The sequence below is a fragment of the Podarcis tiliguerta genome, assembly GCF_965153285.1.
Source record: "Podarcis tiliguerta genome assembly, chromosome: 7".
In the NCBI taxonomy this organism is placed as follows: Eukaryota; Metazoa; Chordata; class Lepidosauria; order Squamata; family Lacertidae; genus Podarcis; species Podarcis tiliguerta.
In genome coordinates, this window is record NC_139540.1 from 78,021,211 (window position 1) to 78,045,774 (window position 24,564).

The 24,564-nt window shown below is 39.7% G+C and overlaps 1 protein-coding gene and 1 long non-coding RNA gene across 26 annotated transcripts in view; one reads left to right on the forward strand and one right to left on the reverse strand.

Annotated features, from left to right (window-relative positions):
• The window catches only part of MAJIN (membrane anchored junction protein), a 197,937-nt gene extending 174,801 nt beyond the window's left edge, over positions 1-23,136 (forward strand). For 3 of the 25 annotated variants that reach the window (XM_083449642.1, XM_083449658.1, XM_083449643.1), the window contains exons 2-9: positions 6,655-6,718; positions 11,357-11,477; positions 12,300-12,345; positions 13,170-13,245; positions 15,465-15,590; positions 16,056-16,087; positions 17,418-17,527; positions 22,439-23,134. In XM_083449642.1, coding sequence (XP_083305768.1) covers positions 6,691-6,718; positions 11,357-11,477; positions 12,300-12,345; positions 13,170-13,245; positions 15,465-15,590; positions 16,056-16,087; positions 17,418-17,527; positions 22,439-22,583 — 684 coding nt within the window. In that variant the 5' untranslated portion in view covers positions 6,655-6,690 and the 3' untranslated portion in view covers positions 22,584-23,134. The other 22 variants (XM_083449657.1, XM_083449656.1, XM_083449641.1 and 19 more) reach the window with 22 other exon arrangements.
• LOC310681776 lies at positions 12,743-24,516 on the reverse strand. The gene is made up of 2 exons (XR_014513609.1): positions 23,222-24,516; positions 12,743-13,004 (listed from the first exon to the last, which is right to left on the reverse strand). It is a non-coding gene; the product is annotated as an uncharacterized lncRNA (long non-coding RNA).
• Between the last annotated feature and the right edge of the window lie 48 nt (positions 24,517-24,564).

Sequence of the window (24,564 nt, forward strand, 5' to 3'; positions counted from 1 at the left end):
TTTCCCTCAAATAATTATGATTCCAACTGGTTTCCAGTTGACTAAGGAGGGAACCACCCCCAAGGAGGAGAGAGGAGTTTCTATTACATATCAGTTATATCTCTTAAAGAAAGAGGGCAAAGGCCCCACACACTACAAAAAGCGGACAGGGAAAGAGTACCACAAATAATGTGATTTGTTCTTCAACCTTTGTCCGCATGCACTTTTTTCTTCTAATATCAGATAGTTCCTCCTCTTTATATATTTAATTAAATGTGCATAAAAATGTATTAAATATATGTTCCATCACCATCTCTAGTTTGCTCCCAATTCTTGGCACAGTAAATCTCCTGTATTTAAGCTGAAGTGTGGAACATACAAAAACAAATCTCAAGGCCTAAAGAAGCATACCAAAGCAGGATTTTTTTACTTCTTGCTTTGAACAACACACCTACCCACGCCCATTCACAAAGTGTGTTGGGAGATTCCCAGCTGATACATGAGAAACAAGTCTAACCAATGTCCATAGTTTCATTTCTTCCTTTCTCACCTCTCCCTTGCCTTGTAAACTAAAACAACACAACTGTATCTAAATTAAAAGCAGATTGTGTCTCTCTCATTGCCCTTTGCCCTTGTGTCCCGGACAAGATATCCCCTATAATCCCGTCCCCCTCCCCATAAATTCTTACCATGTTAATCTGGTCAAATCTGTTGGATGCCATATAAAACAATTCAAACTTTTTTTCAAGCTCTTGGAAAAAAACACTTCAAGGTAGGAGGCTTTGTGATTGACACAAGGGCTGGGCAATTAGAGGATTGCTGGTGCAAACTGGATTAACAGGTTTTGCCTGAACTAGATTTGGGGAGAAGATTGCAAGTGTGCTCCCAAAAGTCATCAGTGCAGAGCCTTTTTAGCAGGAAGGAAAAGAGGCAATTGGCTCAGGCCCTGCACATAGATCAACACTGACCAACTATATATTCCAGCTGAGGAAGGAAGGAAAAAGCTCCTCAAATGAACATTAATAGGCTTTGAAGTGTCCTGCCTGATTGCACTTCTGCCACTGCTAAACTTACGTGTATCTGCACACACACTTTATAAGTCACAAATACTTATTTTTGTTCTCCTCCCCCCCCCCCCACATTGATCCATTTGCACAAACATATACCGTATTTTTCGCTCTATAAGATGCAACAGACCACAAGACGCACCTAGTTTTTGGAGGAGGAAAACAAGAAAAAAAAAATTCTGAATCTCAGAAGCCACAACAGCAAGAGGGATCACTGCACAGTGAAAGCAGCAATCCCTCTTGCTGTTCTGGCTTCTGTGATAGCTGCGCAGCCTGCATTCGCTCCATAAGACGCACACACATTTCCCCTTACTTTTTAGGAGGGAAAAAGTGAGTCTTATAGAGCAAAAATTACGGTAATCCTGAAAAGCTGGCAAATACCCAGGTTCACGGTTTTGAAAAGGGGTCAGTGGCAGGCACAGCCTGACATTTACAGGTGTGGAACGGCTGCACCTCCTGAAATTTCCTTTTCTGCACAAGAAAAGCCTTCTCCCCTTTGCATCAGGGCTACACCAAGCCAAATGCAGACCAGCCAAGTATCATGGCCTGCTTTGAGTTCAGGGAGAGCCAAGTGATTTTCCAGTTTGTACTGCCTGCCTGGAACTGGAAAAATGAGGGTAGGGCAGTCAAGCAGCTGACAGACCACAATAGGGGGCCTATGGGCTCTGACAGGCTTTTTTGGGGGGCAGGGGTCACAGTCACAATTTTGTAGTGGTATACTGGTAACTCTTCCCATATTAAATTGGAGACTGAGATTGGAGGTCAGTTTGAAATCTAATGTGGGTTGCCCTTGTTGGTGCCTCAACTGTCTTTTTGAGAAAGCAGGCATATGCTCCAGATAGAACTAGCTGTTTAGGTACAGAACGGGCAGAAATTATTTCAAAGGGCAGCATGTGTGGGTTCCTTGCACAAAGGTTAAGGTTTTTAAGAAGAAAATAGGAAGGTTTAAGCAGGGATCAGCAAACTTTTTCAGCAGGGGGCCAGTCCACTGTCCCTCAGACCTTGTGGGGGGCCAGACTATATTTTGAAGAGGAAAAAAAGAATGAATTCTTATGCCCCGCAAATAACCCAGAGATGCATTTTAAATAAAAGCACACATTCTACGAATATAAAAACACACCAATTCCCCGACTGTCCACAGGCTGGATTTAGAAGGCGATTGGGCTGGATCCGTCCCCTAGTTTGCCTACCCATGGTTTAAGGCCTTTGCTGAGGGAACCCTTACTCTTGCCAGCAGGGGCCAAATCCTTGCAACTTGAGGTGAAAATGTCACTTTTTGCCTGCTGTACAACGAAAGGCATGAAAACTGTGGAAGGCCTAATTTTGTGAGGACAAAATGGCGGCAGGGGCAAAAGGAAAAGAGGAGGAAGAGGATCTGAGGAGGGAGTTGCAACACAGGCCCTCCTCATTGTCCTGTTCTCTCTCTCTCTCTCACACACACACACAACACAGCGGACACATTGCTCTTGCGAACCCTCCATCTGTACTCCTTTTATTGACACGTGTATTCAGTTCTCCTCTGCTTATTTTCCCCTCAGTGTTGATAGACTGGAAAGAAATGTTAATGGAAGAAGGAAGCTAATTGTGGAAAAAGACAGCCTCCCAGGAGGAGACATGTAGCAGCAACTTTTTATTTATTTTTTATTGATTTTAACATATAAATTATAAAATGTAGCACAAAACTTATCACTTATACAATCTTTTTAGACTTCCATCAGCACCTCTGATGATCCACCGTTTTAACCACTTCTTATGCATTTCTTAACTTTATATTGGCTTTACATCTCTTAACAAATTATCCTTCCCCTTCTCCAATTTTGCAATACTTCCAATAATACTCCTCACAAAACCTCTTGCAAACCTACAAACGTCGTCTGATCTTCACAAATACTTTTAAAATAGTCCGTAAATTTACTCCAGTCTTCCGTGAATTTCTGGTCCCGCTGGTTTTGAATCCTTCCTGTTAGTTTATCTAGTTCTGCATAGTCCATTAACTTCATTCTCCATTCTTCAATCGTCGGTAATTCTTCTTGCTTCCATTTTTGGGCCAATAATATTCTTGCTGCTGTTATTGCATATAAAAAGAGCTTACATTCCTTTCTATTTATATCACTCCCCACAATGCCCAGTAAAAATGCTTCTGGTTTCTTTATGAATGTATATTTCAGCGTTTTTTCCATCTCATTATATATCATCTCCCAGAAGCATTTCACCTTTTTACATTCCCACCACATGTGATAAAATGTTCTCTCTTTTTCTTTACATTTCCAACATTTGTTACTGACTTTATACATTTTCGCTAACTTGACAGGTGTTATATACCATCTATACATCATTTTCATCACATTTTCTTTTAGGGCATTGCATGCAGTAAATTTTAAACCTTCTTTCCATAATTTCACCCAATCACTCAGCTGTATATTATACCCAAAACCTTTGGCCCAGTGAATCATAACCGACTTAACCTCCTCGTCCTTCAAATGCCATTCAAGCAGCAGTTTATACATTTTAGACAAAATTTTAGAATCATTACTTAATATCTCTAATTCAAACTTTGATCCACTTTCATCAAATCCTTTTTCTTTAGAGTCCTGTTTAAACATTTCATTGACCTGGCGGTAGTGTAGCCAATCATTTACATATTCTTTAATATCTTCATATGGTTTCATTTTCCAGACATGTAGGAGCAACTTAGAGGGTGTTTTCCCCACCTCCACCCCCCACAAATTAGGAGACCGCTGTGCTTTCTTGTTCTTTTATATTAAATTTGGAGCTTGAAGATATGTTCTGAGAGGTTACTCTTCAGTCGCAAAGCCTTATCCCGTACTTTTATGCCTTTCCCTCCCACATGCTCAGGCTCACTTGCCTCAGGCTGATCAGAGACCAGAAAGGTCTCCAAAGAAGGGTTGGCCTTAAAACAAGTACAAAGGGAAAAGTCGTTCTAAAAAGGACAACTGGTGTGTGTGTAGAAAAGGTTGACGATATCTGAAAATATCTGAAAACTGGCTTCGTGTTCCTTTGCGACTCCAAAATATATTCCAAGGGAATTGGCAAAATTGACACATAAACTACGGGACTTTAAAGATGAATGGGAACCTTTTACAAAGTATTTAAATAAACAACAAACTGAATTGGACTCTTTGGGAGGTTTTGAATAAACACTCACAAACTTTTTATTGACAATAACCAGTCAGATAAATTAAGGATTTATACAGTTTTGTAACATGCAGAGAATAGCATTTGTAGAGAAACCAGAGATTGGAGCTGAAGGAAGTCAGGGGGGAGGGGAGGGTGGGTCATTTTAGGGGGGGGGAATCAAGGATGATATGTTTTAAGATAATATGTTTTGTTTAAATTATATATATATATACACACACACACACACACACACACACACACACATATGTATATATATATATATTCCAAGGGAAATTCACTCTTCAATCGCATTGATGATTGGGCATAAAGTTCGTTCCAATAACTTCGTTATAAGTCTGGGCTTGAGGGAAATACTGTTCCAGAACGAGGAGATCTTTATACATGTGGAAGGAAACCTGATGAAGAACACCAATAAACACCATTTCCCCTCACAAACTTATTGCCATTTGAGTAGCTTGTTAAAAAAACAAACAAGAACAACAACAACTAACCAAGGTGTTCGGTGTTTTGTTAAGAGTGCAAGTCATAAGTTGGACAGGCAGAGAGCAGGGCCAAACTTTGGTAGTATGGTGCCCTGAGGCAGGACAAAATCCCCACCCCTAAAAAAACCCTTTATTATTTCCACAATAATTCCTTTTGGTACAGTTGCTTTTTTATGAATCTTCTCAGTAGGTGTGCATATAAATAATGTTGTTGTTGTTGTTGTTTTGCACCCCATCAGCTTGGCACCCTGAATATTGGAATTGCCTTGCAATGCCCTAAATCTGATGCTACAGGGCAGCCAGATTAAAAGGTGTGAGGGAATGCTCTTAGCCTCTTTTTTGCCACTTGTATTTATATACACAGTGCTATTTTTCTAGAAAAAGAGGTGTGGGAACTCATGGCAATGGTGCCCACCTGAGAGGTGCTGGAACTGAGTGCTTTTTTACTTAATGTTTAAGGGTACTCTCATTTTGACTCAAGAAAATCACCATTTTATAGTTCAGATCAGGAAAAATAAATACAGTAAATGGACAAAAGTACAAAGATTCACAAAATGTTTAAGGGTATGTGTACCTCTGTACCCCCAGTAAAAAAGCACTGTGTTTTCCCACTCCACTTCCAAATACAGTGGTACCTCGGGTTACATACGCTTCAGGTTACAGACTCCACTAACCCAGAAATATTACCACAGGTTAAGAACTTTACCTCAGGATGAGAACAAAAATCGTGCAGCGGCAATGGGAGACCCCATTAGCTAAAGTAGTGCTTCAGGTTACGAACAGTTTCAGATTAAGAATGGACCTCTGGAACAAATTAAGTACTTAACCCGAGGTACCACTGTAAAAGGGATGTGTGTGTGTGTGTGTGTGTACACACCCACACCCACCCCAGCTATAGGTTGGCATAGAGAAAGGGTCAATCCTAAAGCCTCTCTAATGAACTGAGGCTTCTCCTTCCTGCCTTCCGGAAGGCCCCATTTGGGGGCTTAATGGCTGCTACCACCAACAAAAGTACCACCAGTGGTAGCTTCTCTGGAGATTTTGGATGAGTGTGTGAGGAGCTACAGGATACTAATGTACTGATGTTTTTGTTTGTTTGTGTGCCACAGATGGCTAATGAGAGTTGGCAGTATGAATTCTATAAGAAAATAGAATTGTTGCATAACGCTCTCGCTGAAGTTGATCTTTTAGTATTCTGGTTAATCAATGCCCCTCTTGGTCTTTTTTATTTAGTAGGAGTAAGTGGAGCTGGGTGCGGAGGGGAGGGAAGCAAGACGAGAGCTACAACAAAATGTATATTCTAAGTACCAAGCGAGATGGCCCATCATCTTTTTCATTCACCATCATTAGGCTAGATTGGTTTCCTGGGAGATGTCCCAGTTAAGTGGATTTCCTGATTAAGTGCTTCCCGATTAACTGGAATAGATTGTAAGGACTGTACATAAATATGCCTTGCTTGTGACTCTCTTTGTATTTTGTTGTTAGAAAACGGATGCCCGCTCCACATTATTTCTCTTTCCAAATGGGTATATCTTACTGGTTTCAAAAGCACCATTAAAATAGCATTATTTTCTCTTTCCAAATAGGATATATCTTACTGGTTTCAAAAGTAGCATTGAAATGGCGTTATTTTCTATATGACTAGATCTCCCTTTAATAATAATAATAATAATAATATCTAGTCATATTTCTGATAATGTGTTGTTGTTAGGATGGGGTACTTAGTGATTATGAAAAAAAAATCACAAAAGCAGGTTGGATGAAAGGCACACACCCTTTTTTTCAAAACACTCGAGTGCCTACAAAATTTTAGGCTCCAATCCTGTGCTTACTGCAGTGTGAGATCCTGTGAAACCTCTGGATTAAACATGCATAGGATTGTGCTATAAGATTTTTAGTCAAAGGTGATGCGATAAAGGTATAATTGCTTGTAAATAGGATGCACTGATTTCTTTTGATCTGTACAGGCCATCCAGTACATTTTGCTGCCTGCAGCAGACAACATGATGGTGCTGTCCCCATGTACAAAAGGTAACTAGACTGGCAATTGAATGTTATTTCAATATTGGTAGTCAAACAGCACCCTCTATTCCTGAAGACAGAAGGTTAGCTTAGGGGGTGCAAGGCACACATCTCTTCCCTCAAATACTGCATCTTTCCCCAGCATTTGCTGCTTGAGGCAGCTGCTTCACTATGTCTAATGGTGGGGCTGGCTCTGGATGCACTGGTTTTGCAGTTCCTGAGATACCACAAAAGCTTGCAATACCTATAAGCCAAATAAAATAGTGGGATGAGTATACATACTACATACCCTCCAACATTTCTCTGATGAAAATAGGGACGTCCCATTCCATAATAATAATTTTACTATTTATACCCCACACAACTTTACAGGGTTGCCTACTCTGGCCACCTTCCAACATACATAAACACATTAAAAAAATTAAGCATTAAAAAAAATCCCTATACAGAATTGCCTTCAGATCACTCAGGGGTTGGATAATGCCATACCCTCCAACATTTCTCCAATGAAAATAGGGACATTCTAAGGAAAAGTGGGACATTCCGGGATCAAATCAGAAACTGGGGTTGCTTCTCTAAACCAGGGATGTCCCTGGAAAATAGGAACACTTGGAGGGTTTGCATACTATGTGCCAGTGCTTGTTGACATGCCACCACTTTCAATATACAAATAATCTGCTATCTGTAGCCTTGCTTTTTCTCTGCTCCTGTTTCTATAGCATTCCAAGGCAGTACAAACCTGAGAGCAAAAGTTATTCTATGATCTCTGTGGCCATAGACTGCTTACCTGAAAGATTTATAGTTTTGTTATTGCTGTTTTAAGCAGGTTGGCAACACTGAGAACTGGAGGGTAAATAAAACCAAGTTGGCTTGTTTATAGCAAACTGTTTAGAATATTGATATTCACATGCATTTCATGGTGTCCTATCACTCTTCCCTTTCACTTATGCATATGAATAGAAATATTCTAAACTGTTAATTGCAATCAGCTGTGCACTCATGTCCCGCTTATGGACTTCCCACAAGTTTCTGGTAGACCACTGTGAGATCAGGATACTGGACTAGATGGGCCTTTGGCTTGATCCAGCAGGCCTATTCTTATATTCTTATATCTTCATTGCAAACTTAAAGTGCTTTCATGCCAATTAACTGCTGTGCTCTCTCTAAGAATCACAGGATTGTAATTTAGTGCAAAGTCTTTTTTTCTTTTGAAGATGCCTAGATTCAGTCACTCATAGAACTTCAGTTCCTGAATTGCTTGTTTATTGACTTGTTTGCTCTCCTTTTATATTGGCAGCATTTACATTCTGCCCCATAACAGTGTTCTCGGGGTGGCTTATAGACAATAAAACATTATTTTGCAATAATAACCACAGAATTAAAAAAAGTAAACTAATTTCAGCATACAGATTTCATCAGCAGAGAGTAGAACAGCACATAAAAATATACAGCATCCCTAAAAACATACTGTATAGCAGATCTAAAATTCAACTATCTCAAAGGATTCACTATTTAAAAGCCTGGGGCTATCTCTTTTACTACTCTTGCTATCTCTTTTACTACTCTACAGTACATACAACCACAAACCTGGTCAAAAAGGCCTAGCTGATGAGGAAGAGCAGTTTCCAAATCTGCACTAGGAGCCCATTTATAGTGACAAATGTAACCCCTTCCTTCCCATAGCTCTGTAAGAAATGGCCTTTAAAGAACACTTATCCTGATTTGTCCATAGTTTGCGGTATCCTTGGTTAACAGAAGACTCCATAGCTCAGAGTCACATGCTTTGGATTCAGTTTTGTGGTGTTTTTATTTTGTTCAGTTTCAGTTCCAGACACCTCTAGTTCAAAGATCTTGGGTAACAGGGCTGGCAGAAACCTGTGCCTGGGGCTCTGGAGAGCCTACTGCTAGACAAAGCAGATATTGTTGATGATTGGTGCAATTCTTTTTTCATTATGATATTTATCTGTAAGCGGCTTTGAGAGCCTAGTCTGAACATAGACAAGGATATAAAGAAGGGATGGACTGTAGCCCAGAACAGAGCACATGATTTGCATGTTCTCAGTCCCTGATAACTCCTGGGTAGGGCACCCATGTTTGAAACCCTGTAGAACCACTGTCAACCAGTGTGGTAAACAGTGCTGACCAACGATTGGATGCAGTAGCAAGGCAGACATTTTTATTTATTCATGTGACTTCATTATGCCCTCAGGACACAGAAATAAGCATTTGTAAATATTTCAAATTGTTTTATTTTGAAATGATTCTTAGAAATGTAGGACGGCTGTCTCACACTGGAGTTCATGTATGGGTTCGGCTTCATTAGAATGCCCTCTTCTGTGTTTATCTCCCTGTTTGGCTTAGAAGAGAGAAAACAAAGACTGCAGTTTGCCAGGAGAGGGCGTTCTCATCCTTGCTCCAGCTCCAGCCAAGCAGTTTCTGCTTGCTTTTTGTCCGCTGTACTACTGCCGCACTGGGCATTGCATTGCAGAGCAGCTGTAACACATGCAAAAATCTGCAGTACCATCCAGGCTTCCCCATAGGATGTTCTGAGTGGTTGATGGTAGGATTAAAGAATTTGTGACGGAGGCAGGAATTAAAAACTGTACTCGTAATCCATGTAGAATGAGGAATAACATCTGTCCCTGCAGCGTAATGGGTCAAAGAGGTTCAGCAGAAATACAGCAGGCTGGGACTTGGAGGGTGCGTTTGGTATAACTTAATAGCAATTAAAAAAATCAATTTGATGATTTTTCAGAAACATTGCCCAGATATATAACCTTGAATTTTTATTAATGTTCGGATTTGTGAGCAGAAGTACAGTCAGTAGAGTTAAAACCTGGAAAAAGTATGTGAGTGAGAGAGTATTTTAGGTATGTGTGTGAAAGAGAGAAAGAAAATTGAATTTAAGAAAACAGGTAGGATTAATATGGCATATGCAAGTGGAAGCAACAACTTTTTAGATGTGGCAGCCTTTGGACAAAGTGTTGTACAAGTGTGAAAAGTTACCAGGAGTCTGGTTTTGCCATATTTTTAGAAACATTATTTTGTGGGTCAGTTTATTAATGACACAATGAATTCACCTTCACTTGTACCAACATGCAACGGGATGTGTATGGCTATTTCTATTCCGACAACTGCCAGAATATGAGAGATGAGCTCTGTGTGTCTCTTTGGCAGGGAAATCATGGGAAAGCGCTTTCCTTTCTTTCCAATGAGAAAATGACATTAAATAAATAAATAAATAAATAAGGAATTCAGGTTGATCAGACAAAAAATGTAAATCATCCCCCCCCCCCATAGATTCCTTGTAGCAACTGGAATTGTATTGTCTGGAATTGTGTTGTTTGAGAGACCAGTGGTTCCTGAATTTATAATGAGATTTACCCAGAACTTGATCAGACTAATCAACTGATGTAGTTGTTATGCTTCAAGCAATGTATAATTTTATGGTTCAGAATTCTGAACCACCTGACTTTCTTTTTTCCTCCCTGCTTTGGGAGGAAAATAAAATCCAGATGAAATTGTTTGCAATCATTTGGTATTTTTGATGCAGCTCAACTGAAGTTACCATGAGTATATTCTGAAATAAATAGTTGCATTTGTGAAGGAGAATCATTTTGGTGCAAATATTCTGCCAAACAGCAATAAATCGTTCCTTGTATCACATCTATAATTTGGAAGCTGTCCACCACAAAACACTGACTTGTCATACATGAAATATGGTATATGTAAAAAAAGGATGCAATTAGTATCCAGTATAAAATACCATGATCCATCCCACCTGTTTGTATTGATGCAGGGCTTTTTCTAAGCACTCAAACTAATTTTACCACCATCAGGACAAAATTTCTTAAGTGTCCAAGTAACATCCTGTTTTGCAAAATTTATAAACTGACTTGTGCTTGTGCTACCCTTGTGCTGTAATAAATTAGTAGTTTGAGAAAGTGCTGTTATTTTAGTGGCACTGCTCAGTTGATGTTTGCATTTTGCTTTACAAATGAATTCTCTTTGGCTATAATATCAAATACTGAAGCAGTGATGGCATAAAATAGCACGATTACATGAGATTCCTAGTAAATTGAAGGTTAATCTGTATTCTATAGCATTATGGCTTACACATGGATCACAACATGACTTAATAAGAAGTGCTTATCTTCATAACCAGGCCATTACTTTAAAATCTATTAAGAACATACTGTCATCTCTAATGATCCAGGAACCAGCAAGGTTAAGAGAATAATGGATCAGCTTAGTTTTGCATTCATATTAATTTACCACTTTGTTGCAAACTCCTGCAATAATGCTTTCTGAAAAGTGCAATTGTTGGAAAGAAAAATAAACTTCTGGGCTTGAAAACTAGCAATAGTTCTTATGAGCTACATGTTGAGGAAAGATTACTGCATATTTTCAGCTTTCCAACTGCACTTTTGAGAATCATCCCAGCATATATTTTGGCCTCATACAAAAACTGAACTGTTGTATTTTAATATATTTGCTGAACCCATAAAGCGTCAACTTGTTCATAACACTTCCGGACAAATTTCTAAAACTAGGCCAGTTCATAACACTTTGGTTGCCTTGCCACAAACAATGGAATTGGTGTGATAAGATTTGTTTTAGCATAGTGTTTCTTCTTCTTCTTTTAAGTAGGCTGGTTTTCTGAACACTCGTCTTTAAAACCATTCACATATCCAGTGCCTGAGACAAGGTTTTTTCATGCAGGAGCAAATGTCTACAAATTTAAGATCAAATATGGCAACTCTATGAGGTAAGTATGACAAGACAGTTAACTGAAAGCCTTCACTCTTCACAGTATTGAGGAATTGTTCAAATTAAGAAGCAGAAATAAAAGATAGGCTCAGCATCTCAAAAGAACTTAGGTTGAGACTTGTTAAAATCAAAAATTGTATTAGAATATTACAGATACTTTACCTAAAGCTAGTTTATCATAATGACCCAGAGAATAAGCTATAACTTTATCTCTGAACTCACTTAGGTAAGCCATCTGTCACTCTCATCCCTCTACGTATCTGCAATGTGAAGCTAATAACACTGGGTTGTTGTAAGGATAACAGAGAAGTTATGTGAAGCAGAGGCAGAGCTAGCTGCTCCGGCACCCGGAGCGGCGCACATGCTGTGCACCCAGGGGCGGGGCTAGCCGCCTGCGAGGGTGGGGCGAGCGTCCCAGGGCGTGGCGCAGCGATGTCACCCCCCCTCAGGGATGACAGCCGGGACGGACCACACCCACCGCACCCCCTTCCTCCCCCAGTGATGTGAAGCACATTGAACACCCGGCAAATACTGTAACAAGCTGCTGCTGCTATTATTACTATAACTATACTATAAATATCAGAATGTTCTGGATTGACCCTGGTTAATTTGAACAAAACCATTATTTAAATCAGCCAGAGTTCCCCCCAGTGCAGATATAACAAGAGAATTCTGATCACATCCTTGAAGCCACGTTGGAGGGGAAAGGGGAATATATGAACAGTTAGATATTTAGTCTAAACTACAGTAATTGCAATTGTTTTAAATGCCCATTTGCATTTGATTTCTGCAGTTAAATTCTGTTATATTTGTGTTACAGTGTTAATATTGATTTTCATGGAAGTATTGTCAATGAAGAACTACAGGTAAGATATGCAGCAGATTTATCTCAGAAAGGGTCATGTGATAGATGTGGAATTTAGACTTTGTCCTCTGCTTTGGGAAAACAGAACTCACTTAAAGTTCAAGTTCCATTCAGATAGCTTTGAACCTCACAGTGAATTCTTGTTTGGGAGTTTCCTGTTTGCTGGGAGGGATACTTGCAAAAAACACGGCTTTGTCTTGTGTAAGAGGGGGTAGTACATTTCCTTATATGGTCCCAATTATGATTTTTCTGTTCTCATGGTATGTTTGTATTGCATTGTACTAAGCTTCATTTCTGACTGGCTTATGGTTCCCTACTGAACTCTTGAAATCCTCCACCAACCCTTTTACCTGGAAGTCCTTGTAAAGCCAAGTTACAATATGCCAATCCTACAATAATTTCTTTAAATTATTGTTTTCTTTTTATTAAGCAGTGTATAATGGGCTCAGTGTGTTACTTATGCAGAGTACAGAGATGAAACTGGGAGCATAGAGATGAAACTGGTGCATCAAACTTTTTTTATCCTTTTGCTTGAGCAGAAGAAGATGTAATAAAGTCAACTGCAGAGGAACCTGTGGTTGTGCAGATGTTGTTGGACTCCCAGCTTCCACCAGCTTCAGCCAGCATGGGATAATGGGAGTTGTTGTAGTTCAGCAACACCTGGAAGGTTGAGGATAAGTATCAGGAGATCTAGAAGTTAGCTTGATAAAACATAATAACAACCTTATCACAAGAACTCTGGCTAGTCCAGTCTATTACACTGTGTTTAATATCAGAAATTTGTAAGCACTAATAAAGTATCAGAATTTCCTTCAATTCTTCCAGGATGCTATTCGAGTAATACTTGGAAACCTTAATGATCTATGCCCATTTACTACTGAACACTTGATAATATTTCCATGTATCCTTTTATCAGTGTAAGTTGTCTAAGGAACATGTGTTGACAGTGGGGGTGGTTATAAATCTGTTAATAAAAATAAATAATCATGAGGCTAATCTGGAAAAGGATTCTACACAACCCGTCTGACATATGTAACACAGAAGAGTCTTACTTCACAAAATCGCAAGAGAAACACTTATTGGAGGTAGGCTGCCATTGAATGTGTAGGCATGTGCTTATCAGGGACAGGGATGAAGAAGTGTGCACTAGATAGTTTCTGATGGGGAACAGGGACAAGCAGTTGGAAGCCAGGAAGCATTTGAATTAGAACAATGTGCATTTGTACTAGGACCTGAACGAATGTGTGCACTAATAAGCTGGAAATCAGGCAAATGGGAAACAAGAATAAACAACAACATTAAGAAGCTGAGAAGAGAAGAGATGAATTATCAGCGCTAGTGAAACATTAAAGGGGCATCTAAATGGGAAGCTGGTGAGAATTGGAAAAAGGTTAAACTCATGCAAGCTGGTTATAATTTTGATTGGAAGTAAGAATGCAGCATTTTGAAAAGATAGAAAGCATACTTCTGCTACAATATGAGGTATGCATTTTGAAAATCCTGCTGAATTCCATTTTTGAGCAAATCTCCCAAACATGCAACATCATTTTTCAGTGAAGTGAAAATACTTGTGCAAATAATGAGAGTCATTTTTCACATTATTTGCCTATGGTAATTTACTGCAGTAATATGTCAGTTTCCTACATAATATCCAGGTAGTAAATTTCTGTTTATGAAGCAGTCTCCACCCAGCCATCAGTCAGTTGCCTAAAAAATGCCTATTCTCCTTTTTGCCCCTCTAAGCTTTCTCCTATCTGTACCAAAGAACGGCATCTTTGCTCAGAATCACCTTTTCACACTCTCTGCTTTGTTGTTTTTCTGTCTCCTGAGACAGACAGATGCCAACTAACTTACAACTTATATAACCCTTAGATCAAGAATTTGCAACTGGCAGCCCTGGATCAAAAGCAGTTCCCAGAAGTGTTCTCTTTGTCCCCCACCTCCCTTTCCAAGCAGAGACAAAAGGAATGGTGTGGAGACAATAGTGGTTTTAAACACGGGATTTACTGACCTTCAGCGAGTGGCAGTTTAGAGTTTAATACACCAGTCCTCACCCCAGCTTCTTTTCAAAGCTTGCTACAAAGTACATAGAGCCTTAGATTATTAAGCTTGATTTCTTAAGTCTGATTTTTTTTTAACATTGAAGAGTGAGATAAGATATTCATGAGATATGCAGATTCAGTAGACTTATTTTCTTATCCTTAAATTTACCTGTTATCTCTGCTCGAGTGTAGAAAATATTTGGTCTGCAAGTTTTGGTGCTATATCTGTTATCATGCTGCAATACAGTGGTACCTTGGGTTACAAACACTTCGGGTTACAGACTCCGCTAACCCGGAAGTAGTACCTTGGGTTAAGAACTTTGCCCCAGGATGAAAACAGAAATCGCGCGCTGGCGGCATGACGGGAGGCCCCATTAGCTAAAGTGGTACCTCAGGTAAAGAACAGATTCAGGTTAAGAACGGACCTCCAGAACGAATTAAATTTGTAACCAGAGGTACCACTGTACAGCATTGTATCCATAAAGCTTTTTGTGTAAAGCTCCACGGTGCCTCCAATTCTGCACTCAGATACATTAGTGTTTTCTCTTTTCCCTACTAGCTTCTGCACATAACGCTAAGCCAAAGGCTAGTTCAGCATGGATGAGCAAGTGTACAGGTGTACAGTGAGAAAATCATGGCTGTTTTGCTCTTGCCACCACCACACTATCTAGAGCTAAGCTATTGTTTGGCTTAACCTTAGGTCTCCGCCCAGCCTCATGGTTTGTTTCTCTCAAAACAATCCACAGGCAGTAATGTAAAAACAAACATTGGATGCAGTGCATTTGTCTGGAGCAAGACAAACCATGAAACTGGGTTTAGATGTAACCTTAAGCCCAAACCATGGCTTAACTCTGGGTTGTGCAGGACCAGGGAAGAGCGAAGTGATGACAATTTTCTCATCACGCACTAGGATGCTTACTTGTTCACACTAAGCATGTGGCTATCAGTGGTAGGCAGTAGCATTCCATTCCTGTCTTCCCTGCAGCCAAACTGAACCAGGAATGACACCGAAATTTTTGCAACCTTCCTTTTACTCCAGTGTGCTGCTGAACTGTTGAGTCTTAACTGTACCGATCAGATTTAAACCAATGGGAAAAAGTGTCAGACTTGAGATTCATGCGTGGTGATACGTTTCTTGTTCCTTATCCTTACGTCTGCACTGTCTATGTAGAATTAAATCTCTTGAAGCATGGTGCATTGTGGGGTAAGTTCTGAAGTTCAAGAAGGAAGGTTTGAAGTCTAAAGATATATAACCTGACATAATTGCCACAAGAAAAACAAACAATTGATTTTGGCTCCAGGATTTCCCTATTTTCCCATAGTGCACAGGTTGGGATAGTCCCTGACCTTCCCGATGTTGCAATTTATAGGCCTATAAAAACTCTTGATGTGCAAAATAAAAACTCTTGGATCTGCAAAAACAGATCCAAATCTATTGGCTATGGAGTGTTCACTTTCTCTGGCCATGTGTGTATCAGTCACCTTTTTAATGATAGTAGGGTTAAGATGTTTGAGAGGTTTATCTTTCCTTTTCCTGGAAATTTGCTGTTACACTTTTTGCAAATGTGCAGTTCCATGTACTGGAATGTGTTATATTTTAAGTCTGCCAGTAAATAAGTTACCAATTTGGATTGGCCTATCTTTTATGAAGCATGTTGCATATTTTCAGGTAAAGCAGGATGTAGAGAGGCCTGTAACTCTGTGAGTATTTTCTTTGAAGTTTCAGACAATAAGATGGGAAAAAGTAGAGAGGGATTGATTATGACGGAATTAATACTTTTAAGTTTAAAGAAATGGGGTGGGAGAACAGAACTGCTTCAGCATGTGCCTAAACTTGTATTTGTAGCCAGTGCTAGTCCTACTCAGAGTAGATCTATGGAAATAAATAGATATGACAAACATAGTTCCATTAATTTGAATGGGTCTACTCTGCATAGAACTTAGTTGGATATAACTTCCCATTTGCATGATCTATGTGCTTAAAAGAAACTAGATAAAGTAAACTTTGTTGCACATTGGTGCCTTAGGCTGTAATCCTTTATGCTTATCTGAGAACAAGACCATTGACCTCTATGGCTCCTACTTCTGAATAGACATGCATAAGTTTGCACTGTTGCTGTGTGTTCTGCAGTTCAGCACCCAATAACTCATAACTCCAGTGACTTCAATAGGCATTGTTCCTTAGACAAACAAGAAAATTAGTATAGTGGTACCTCAGGTTACAAACTCCGCTAACCCGGAAGTAGTACCTTGGGTTGAGAACTTTGCCCCAGGATAAGAACGGAAATCGCGCGCTAGCAGCACGGCGGCAGCAGGAGGCCCCATTAGCGAAAGCGTGCCTCAGGTTCAGAATGGTTTCGGGTTAAGAACAGACCTCTGGAACAAATTAAGTTTGTAACCCAAGGTACCACTGTACAGGAAAAGGAACGATTCTAATGTAATGGCCCATGTGAACACTTCTGAAAAACTGTTTCCATGTGACCCTGGGGGTGACCCTATCTAGCATTTCCACAGGGACCCTGAAATTCTAGTGCAGTTGCTTTCATATAGATATGTCACTGGATTATCCAAAATCATGTGGATAAATCACTGGTGAACATGCCTTCCATGTGAAACATTGTTATATAGTGGCACTTCCTATCGGATCCACAACAACTGAATTGCACAACAATTGAATTGAGTGCAGTCACACATTTACCTGGGAATATGGCCTATTGAGCACAGTATGTACTTCAGGTTTGGGGAAACATTTATTCTAAGAGGCATGTGACATAGAAATATTAATAAATTTTTGCTAAAAGACACATTTATTAATACATAAACAACAATAAAGTGCAAACATGTGTTTTCAAATGCATTTTTTTGCAGTGTTAGCTTTCTTGAGATGCTATTCTTAAATTTAAACAAAAACAAGCAAATGTGTTTATATTATATGTTAATACATCTTCTTGCAAGCCTTGTAATAGTTAATAAAAGTTATGTTTTTAAACGAATAAATAAATGAATTTGACAATCTGATGCATCCTAATAGGACAACAGTGGAAGTGACCAAAGAGATAAACTGGACACAGAAAGAACCATTAAGTGGAGGAGACTTGAAGACACAGTAGAAATTTCACATCCACGGATATCCAGGGGCAGGTCAGTGAAGATCTTCCCTCCTAAACCCCGCATGAATTCCTCGTTCTTACTTTTAAAATGCTTGATGGCACTTCTCAAATGTTGTGCTAAATAGTGTCAGTTATTTGACAATGTTTTTAAAAAGTTGTCATATGATATAGTAGGTACACACACTTATAAGCATTTACAATTCAGAGGGAAAGTGCTGCACATAAATATAGATTCATTTGCTCTGGTTCAGAGAGGGATAGGGTATGAGTTTTGCTTCGTTTCCTGGTAATATGAAATGGTGATGTCAGTATCTCCTGGTGGCAATTTCACCCGAAAGCTGAATACTCATGTGGTATTTCCAAGCCATAGAAACTGTGAAAACTCAACTTTGCCCTGCTGTGATAAATATCAACAGGTCAACTACAGTATTCATAGAATCATAGAATCATAGAATCATAGAGTTGGAAGAGACCACAAGGGTCATCGAGTCCAACCCCCTGCCAAGCAGGAAACACCATCAGAGCACTCCTGACATATGGTTGTCAAGCCTCTGCTTAAAGACCTCCAAAGAAGGAGACTCCACCACACTCCTTGGCAGCAAATTCCACTGTCGAACAGCTCTTACTGTCAGGAAGTTCTTCCTAATGTTTAGGTGGAATCTTCTTTCTTGTAGTTTGTATCCATTGCTCCGTGTCCGCTTCTCTGGAGCAGCAGAAAACAACCTTTCTCCCTCCTCTATGTGACATCCTTTTATATATTTGAACATGGCTATCATATCACCCCTTAACCTCCTCTTCTCCAGGCTAAACATGCCCAGCTCCCTTAGCCGATCCTCATAAGGCATTGTTTCCAGGCCTTTGACCATTTTGGTTGCCCTCCTCTGTACACGTTCTAGTTTGTCAGTGTCCTTCTTGAACTGTGGTGCCCAGAACTGGACACAGTACTCCAGGTGAGGTCTGACCAGAGCAGAATACAGTGGCACTATAACTTCCCTTGATCTAGATGCTATACTCCTATTGATGCAGCCCAGAATTGCATTGGCTTTTTTAGCTGCCGCGTCACACTGTTGGCTCATGTTAAGTTTGTGGTCAACCAAGACTCCTAGATCCTTTTCACATGTACTGCTCTCAAGCCAGGTGTCACCCATCTTGTATTTGTGCCTCTCATTTTTTTTGCCCAAGTGCAATACTTTACATTTCTCCCTGTTAAAATTCATCTTGTTTGTTTTGGCCCAGTTCTCTAATCTGTCAAGGTCGTTTTGAAGTGTGATCCTGTCTTCTGGGGTGTTAGCCACCCCTCCCAGTTTGGTGTCATCTGCAAATTTGATCAGGATGCCCTTGAGTCCATCATCCAAGTCGTTGATAAAGATGTTGAATAAGACCGGGCCCAAGACAGAACCCTGTGGCACCCCACTAGTCACTCTTCTCCAGGATGAAGAGGAACCATTGATGAGCACCCTTTGGGTCCGGTCAGTCAGCCAGTTACAAATCCACTGAGTGGTAGCATAGTCAAGACCGCATTTTACCAGCTTCTTTACAAGAATATCATGGGGCACCTTGTCAAATGCCTTGCTGAAATCAAGGTAGACTACATCCACTGCGTTCCCTTCATCTACCAGGCTTGTAATTCTGTCAAAAAATGAGATCAGGTTAGTCTGACATGACTTATTTTTCAGAAATCCATGCTGACTATTGGTGATCACAGCATTCCTTTCTAGGTGCTCACAGATTGTTTGCTTAATGATCTGCTCCAGAATCTTCCCTGGTATTGATGTTAGACTGACTGGGCGGTAATTATTTGGGTCCTCTCTTTTCCCCTTTTTGAAAATAGGGACAACATTTGCCCTCCTCCAGTCCGCCGGGACTTCGCCTGTTCTCCAGGAATTCTCAAAGATGACTGCCAGTGGTTCTGAGATCACATCTGCCAGTTCTTTTAATACTCTTGGATGCAGTTCATCTGGCCCTGGAGACTTGAATACATCTAAACTAGCCAAGTATTCTTGTACTATCTCCTTAGTTATTCTGGGCTGTGTTTCCTCTGCTGAATCTTTTGCTCCAAATTCTTCAGGTCGGGCATTGTTTTCTTTATCGGAGAAGACTGAGGCAAAGAAGGTATTGAGGAGTTCAGCCCTTTCTGTGTCCCCTGTTTGCATTTCACCATCTTCTCCTCTGAGTGACCCCACTGTTTCTTTGTTCTTCCTTTTGCTACGAACATACCCATAGAAGCCTTTTTTGTTGCTTTTAACCTCTCTAGCAAGCCTGAGTTCATTCTGTGCTTTAGCTTTTCTGACTTTGTGTCTACACGTGCTGGCTATTTGTTTGAATTCCTCTTTGGTGGTTTCCCCCCTTTTCCATTTTTTGTACACATCCTTTTTTAATCTTAACTCAGTTAAAAGTTCTTTAGATAGCCACCCTGGCTTCTTTAGGCACCTTCCATGTTTCCGTCTCATTGGTATTGCCTGAAGTTGTGCTTTTACTATCTCCCTCTTAACAAACTCCCAGCCATCACAAACTCCCTTTCCTTTTAGTATTACTGTCCATGGGATCTCACCCAGCACTTCCCTAAGTTTTATGAAGTCGGCTTTCTTAAAGTCAAGAAATTGAGTCCTAGTATGCTTGGCTGCTCCTTTCCGTTGTATAGTAAACTTCAGAAGAGCATGATCACTTGCGCCTAATGATCCTTCCACTTCTACCCCATTAACCAGGTCATCGACATTGGTTAGGACCAGATCTAAAATGGCTGTTCCTCTTGTTGCTTCTCCCACTTTCTGGACAATGAAGTTGACTGCAAGGCCAGTGAGGAATCTGTTTGACCTTATGCTCTTGGCTGAGTTTGACATCCAACAAATATCTGGGTAATTGAAGTCCCCCATTACTACTATCTCCCTTCCTTTTGCATGCTTGGCCATCTGTTCCAGGAAGGCATCATCTATGTCCTCCGTTTGGCTTGGGGATCTATAGTAAACTCCCACAATGAGATCACTATTATTCTTCTCTCCCTTAATTTTGACCCAAATGCTCTCACTTTGGCTTTGAGGTTCTAAATCTTGGATCTCTTCACAGGTATACACATCCCTGACATATAACGCCACTCCTCCTCCTTTCTTGTCTGGTCTGTTTCTCTGAAATAGATTGTATCCCTCCATTTTTACATTCCAATCGTGGGACTTATCCCACCAGGTTTCAGTGATGCCTATTATGTCATATTTAGTTTGCTGTACCAAGAGCTCAAGCTCATCTTGTTTATTTCCCATGCTTTGTGCATTAGTGTACAGACATTGAAGTCCATTAGTCATTCCCCCGTGTCTCTTATTTAAGGATTTTTTCCTCCCACCACTAGGTCTGCTTGCTGCTTGCTCCATTCAAAAGTGTTACATAATTGCTAAGAGTTATTATGATTACCAGATGGAGAACACATGGAGTATTCACCATGAAACAGATGCAGTATAAACATAGAATTGCCTTGCAAAAACATAGCATACAACCACTCCTAGGAGGAAATGGGTAGGATGGAATTCCACAACAGAGGAGAGGTTTGGATTCCTTGTAAAAAGTACTGTTTGTTAAGTGGCTGTTTAAAGAAAGCACTTCAAAAACTACAATCAATAATTCTAATTTTGTTGCTGCCACAGACCTCAGGCAGTTCACATATGATGCTAAATCAAAATTTAGCACTGCAAAAATGAGCCACAGCAAGCCTTGGGCTTGCTCAACCAGTGTGGTGTAGTGGTTAAAGTGTTGGACTAGGACCTAGGAGGCCACTCAGCCATGAAGCTCACTGGGTGACCTCAGGCCAGTCACTGCCTCTCAGCCTAACCTACATCACAGGGGTGTGGGGATTAAATGAGGAGTGGGGAGAACAATGCACTCCACCTTGAGTTCCTTGGAGTAAATAGTGGGATATAAATGCAATTAAATTTTTTTAAAAAACTTTTAAAATGTTTCCTTCTCCCTTCCCATTTCACACACAAGAGGGGGATATGAAGCATCTGCCTATATTTTTGATCCCTGTGGTGTAATTAGGAGAACTCTGATTAGTCTAAATTATAGCTAGCTCAAAACAAGCCAGATCAAGCTGTGTTTTTCTTATCCTGGTTTGCTTGCTAACCAGAGTTTAATCTAAAGGAGAGTTCCCCAAGATTGAATACAATAGGGAACACTTTTCAGATTAAAAGTTTAGGCAGATGGTTCCAGTCTCTTCTTCTGGTGATTGCAGAGGACAGCAGGAGCACTCAAGTCAGAAACTCTCAGAAGTTTATACTGGTAATGCTAAACTGTGTTTTTTTTTTGGGGGGGGAACCTTACACCCACCAACATACCCATTAAGAGCCACTTTCCCTTCAGGGGCATCTGTCAGTGGCTGCATGCTGCTGGTGGGCCATGGGCAGTGTTGGTTTAGGGTTTGATATGAACTGGCCCACACTGTTTATATGCCTTCCCATCAAAATATTCAACACAGTTTCCCAGCTAAACATATAATAGTAATTTAGTTGAAATATGTAAAATTACATTAAAAATCAAGAAATGCATCTAATGAAATCACATAAAGATCAGCAATAAAATGTTAATTCATCACAACAGCAGACTGAAACATTGAAAAAATAGAAGTTAAAGTGATTTAAAAAGGACTCAGAAATAACACCTCTTTAAAAAAACAAATTAAATTGTTGTGTAGCAAAATGATTGCTTTGCAGTGTATGAAACAGATCCACATATACATTGTACAATAAAACTGCTTTAAAAAATGTTTTTGAAAATGAACAGTTGGCACTTAGAAGTCCATCTTTATTTAATTATCATACATATGAGAAAAAAATATCCTAAAAGTTTTCCTGCTGTTGGCAAAATACTCAATTTATAAAAAGTTGTTCCAAATGGATGTTTAGTCTTTTCTGTTGGTGCAGAATACATATGAGATACATATTTTATTTTTACTTTGTAGAAATGTGACTAAAAATACAACCTGTATTCATGACACAGCCAAGCTAGAAGTTGGCTTTGAAAACGAGAGACTTCGGCAAGACACAGTTCATCCAACTCAGGTATCAAATGTATTTTATTTATTTTTTACATTAGTTCTAGATTGAATCACTTGACATGACTATGTACAGGTGCATTACTTTCCACCAGAAGCTTTGATAGCAAATACTGCAACACATCGTTGATTCCAACCATGGTTTTATCATGGCATACATGAGGAAGAAAGAAGCCTGGTGGAGTAGCAATGCAGAGTAGGGAAATTGTGGGCAGGAAGAAAGTTAAACTCTCCTCAAAGTCCACACATCCCAGTTTGAAAATACAAAGCGACTTGCACACATTTGCATGGAAGGGTAGTTAGGTTCTTAATTACATAACACCAAACTTCTAGTTTGAAGGCACAAACGAGTGTGAGCTGGATCAAGTACTAACCCTCTGACAAAGAAACTTCACATAACTTGTTTTCCATGCATTTGTAACTGATTGTATTTTTGTGAGGATATGAAATATATTTCCTTCTTCTTCCCCTTTTCTTGTGCTTCCCATCTTTAATGTTATATATATTGATTTGTTAAATTGGTATCCCACCATTCCATCACCAAATTATGAACAAAATATGAAGAAAGAAGCATAAAAGCAGGGCAACTAAAGCATTTTAGTAAAACCACTTTAAGTCAATTGTACCATCTTTACAATGGCCATAAGTAGCCAGCTTATGGGTGATATGCCTGTCTGAATAAAAACATACTTGTCTTCTGGTGGAAGGTCAACAAAAACAGGGCTAGCTGGGTCTCTCTAAGCAAGGTGTTCCAGAATCTGGGAGCAGCAACCAAGAAAGTCTCTTGATTTCTTGTGCTCCAGATGTTGGCAGGACATGCCCTGACATGATGTTGCTGACCATAAAAACCTTGGCAAACGTGCATGGGAGACAACTGTCTTTTAGATAATTGGATCTCAAATAATAAAGGACTTTGTAGATCATAACAAGCATGTTGAATTTTGCCCAGAAATGGACCAATAGCCATGAAGTTGTTGGGAGTCCCTCTAACTAGCAGTACCCTGATCAATACTGTGACTGCAGCATTCTGAATCAGGCTGAAGTTTCTGAACACAATGGCAGCTCCATGTACAGAATGTTACAGTAGTCAAAATTAGATGTAACCTCCCAAGGCATAAGTCTGTGGACAGGGGCACTCTTATTTAAATCTTTATGAAGTGTGCTATGTCCATAGGTGCTCTAGATGATGATACATTATTTAAAGTTGGGATGTATATTTCCGTGAGTTATTGAGGAATTCAAATTGTATCTTGAGCTGAAAGTTTACAAACAGAAAACAGAAAATCTTGTCCTAGAAGAGCAATGATGCTGGTCTTAGATTAGAATGATTTGAACTTTGAGTCTTAGTATCGACTTTTCAGACTAAACTGATCATAAATTCAGTATAAGCTTCATAGACTACATGTGCCTATGTCCTCTTTTCAGTTGCCTCAAACTTATCTTGGTTTATCTCCTATCTTATCACCCTGTTAATCCCACTCTTCCTCCAAGGAACTCTAGGTAGGGTAAATGGGTTTCTTCCCGTTCAGTTTAATCCCTTCCAAATGCTCAAATCCCACACCCGGATAATTACTCTGTGTTTTTATACTTCTGCTTACCTCTGCTCTCAAGATCTTTTGCTGTTTTGTAGCTGTCTCTCCCCCTTACAGTCACCATATTTTCTCTTGAACTACATATCAATGGCTAGTGCAGTGTAACATAGATAAATTCATGGGGAAAGGCTGTGAAATCTCACCCCAACCTGCAGCCCTTCTCTCACATGTGAATTCTCCGCATCCATTCTCCATGGCCTTCATTGTGGTTAGCTAATAAATGTTTGTGTAAAATGCAGACTAGAGGGGAGAAAGTTAATTTCACATCAATATTATAGGTAGATATTATAAAATGAATTGGTATAAATTTATGACATTTATAGATTATGCTAAGGAGTTTTAAAATGGATGATGAAGAATCTAGCAGTCCTGATGCTTTGATCATGCATTTGTTCTTAATTGAAACTATTGTTTCCAACCATAATGTGTGACATAGGGTGG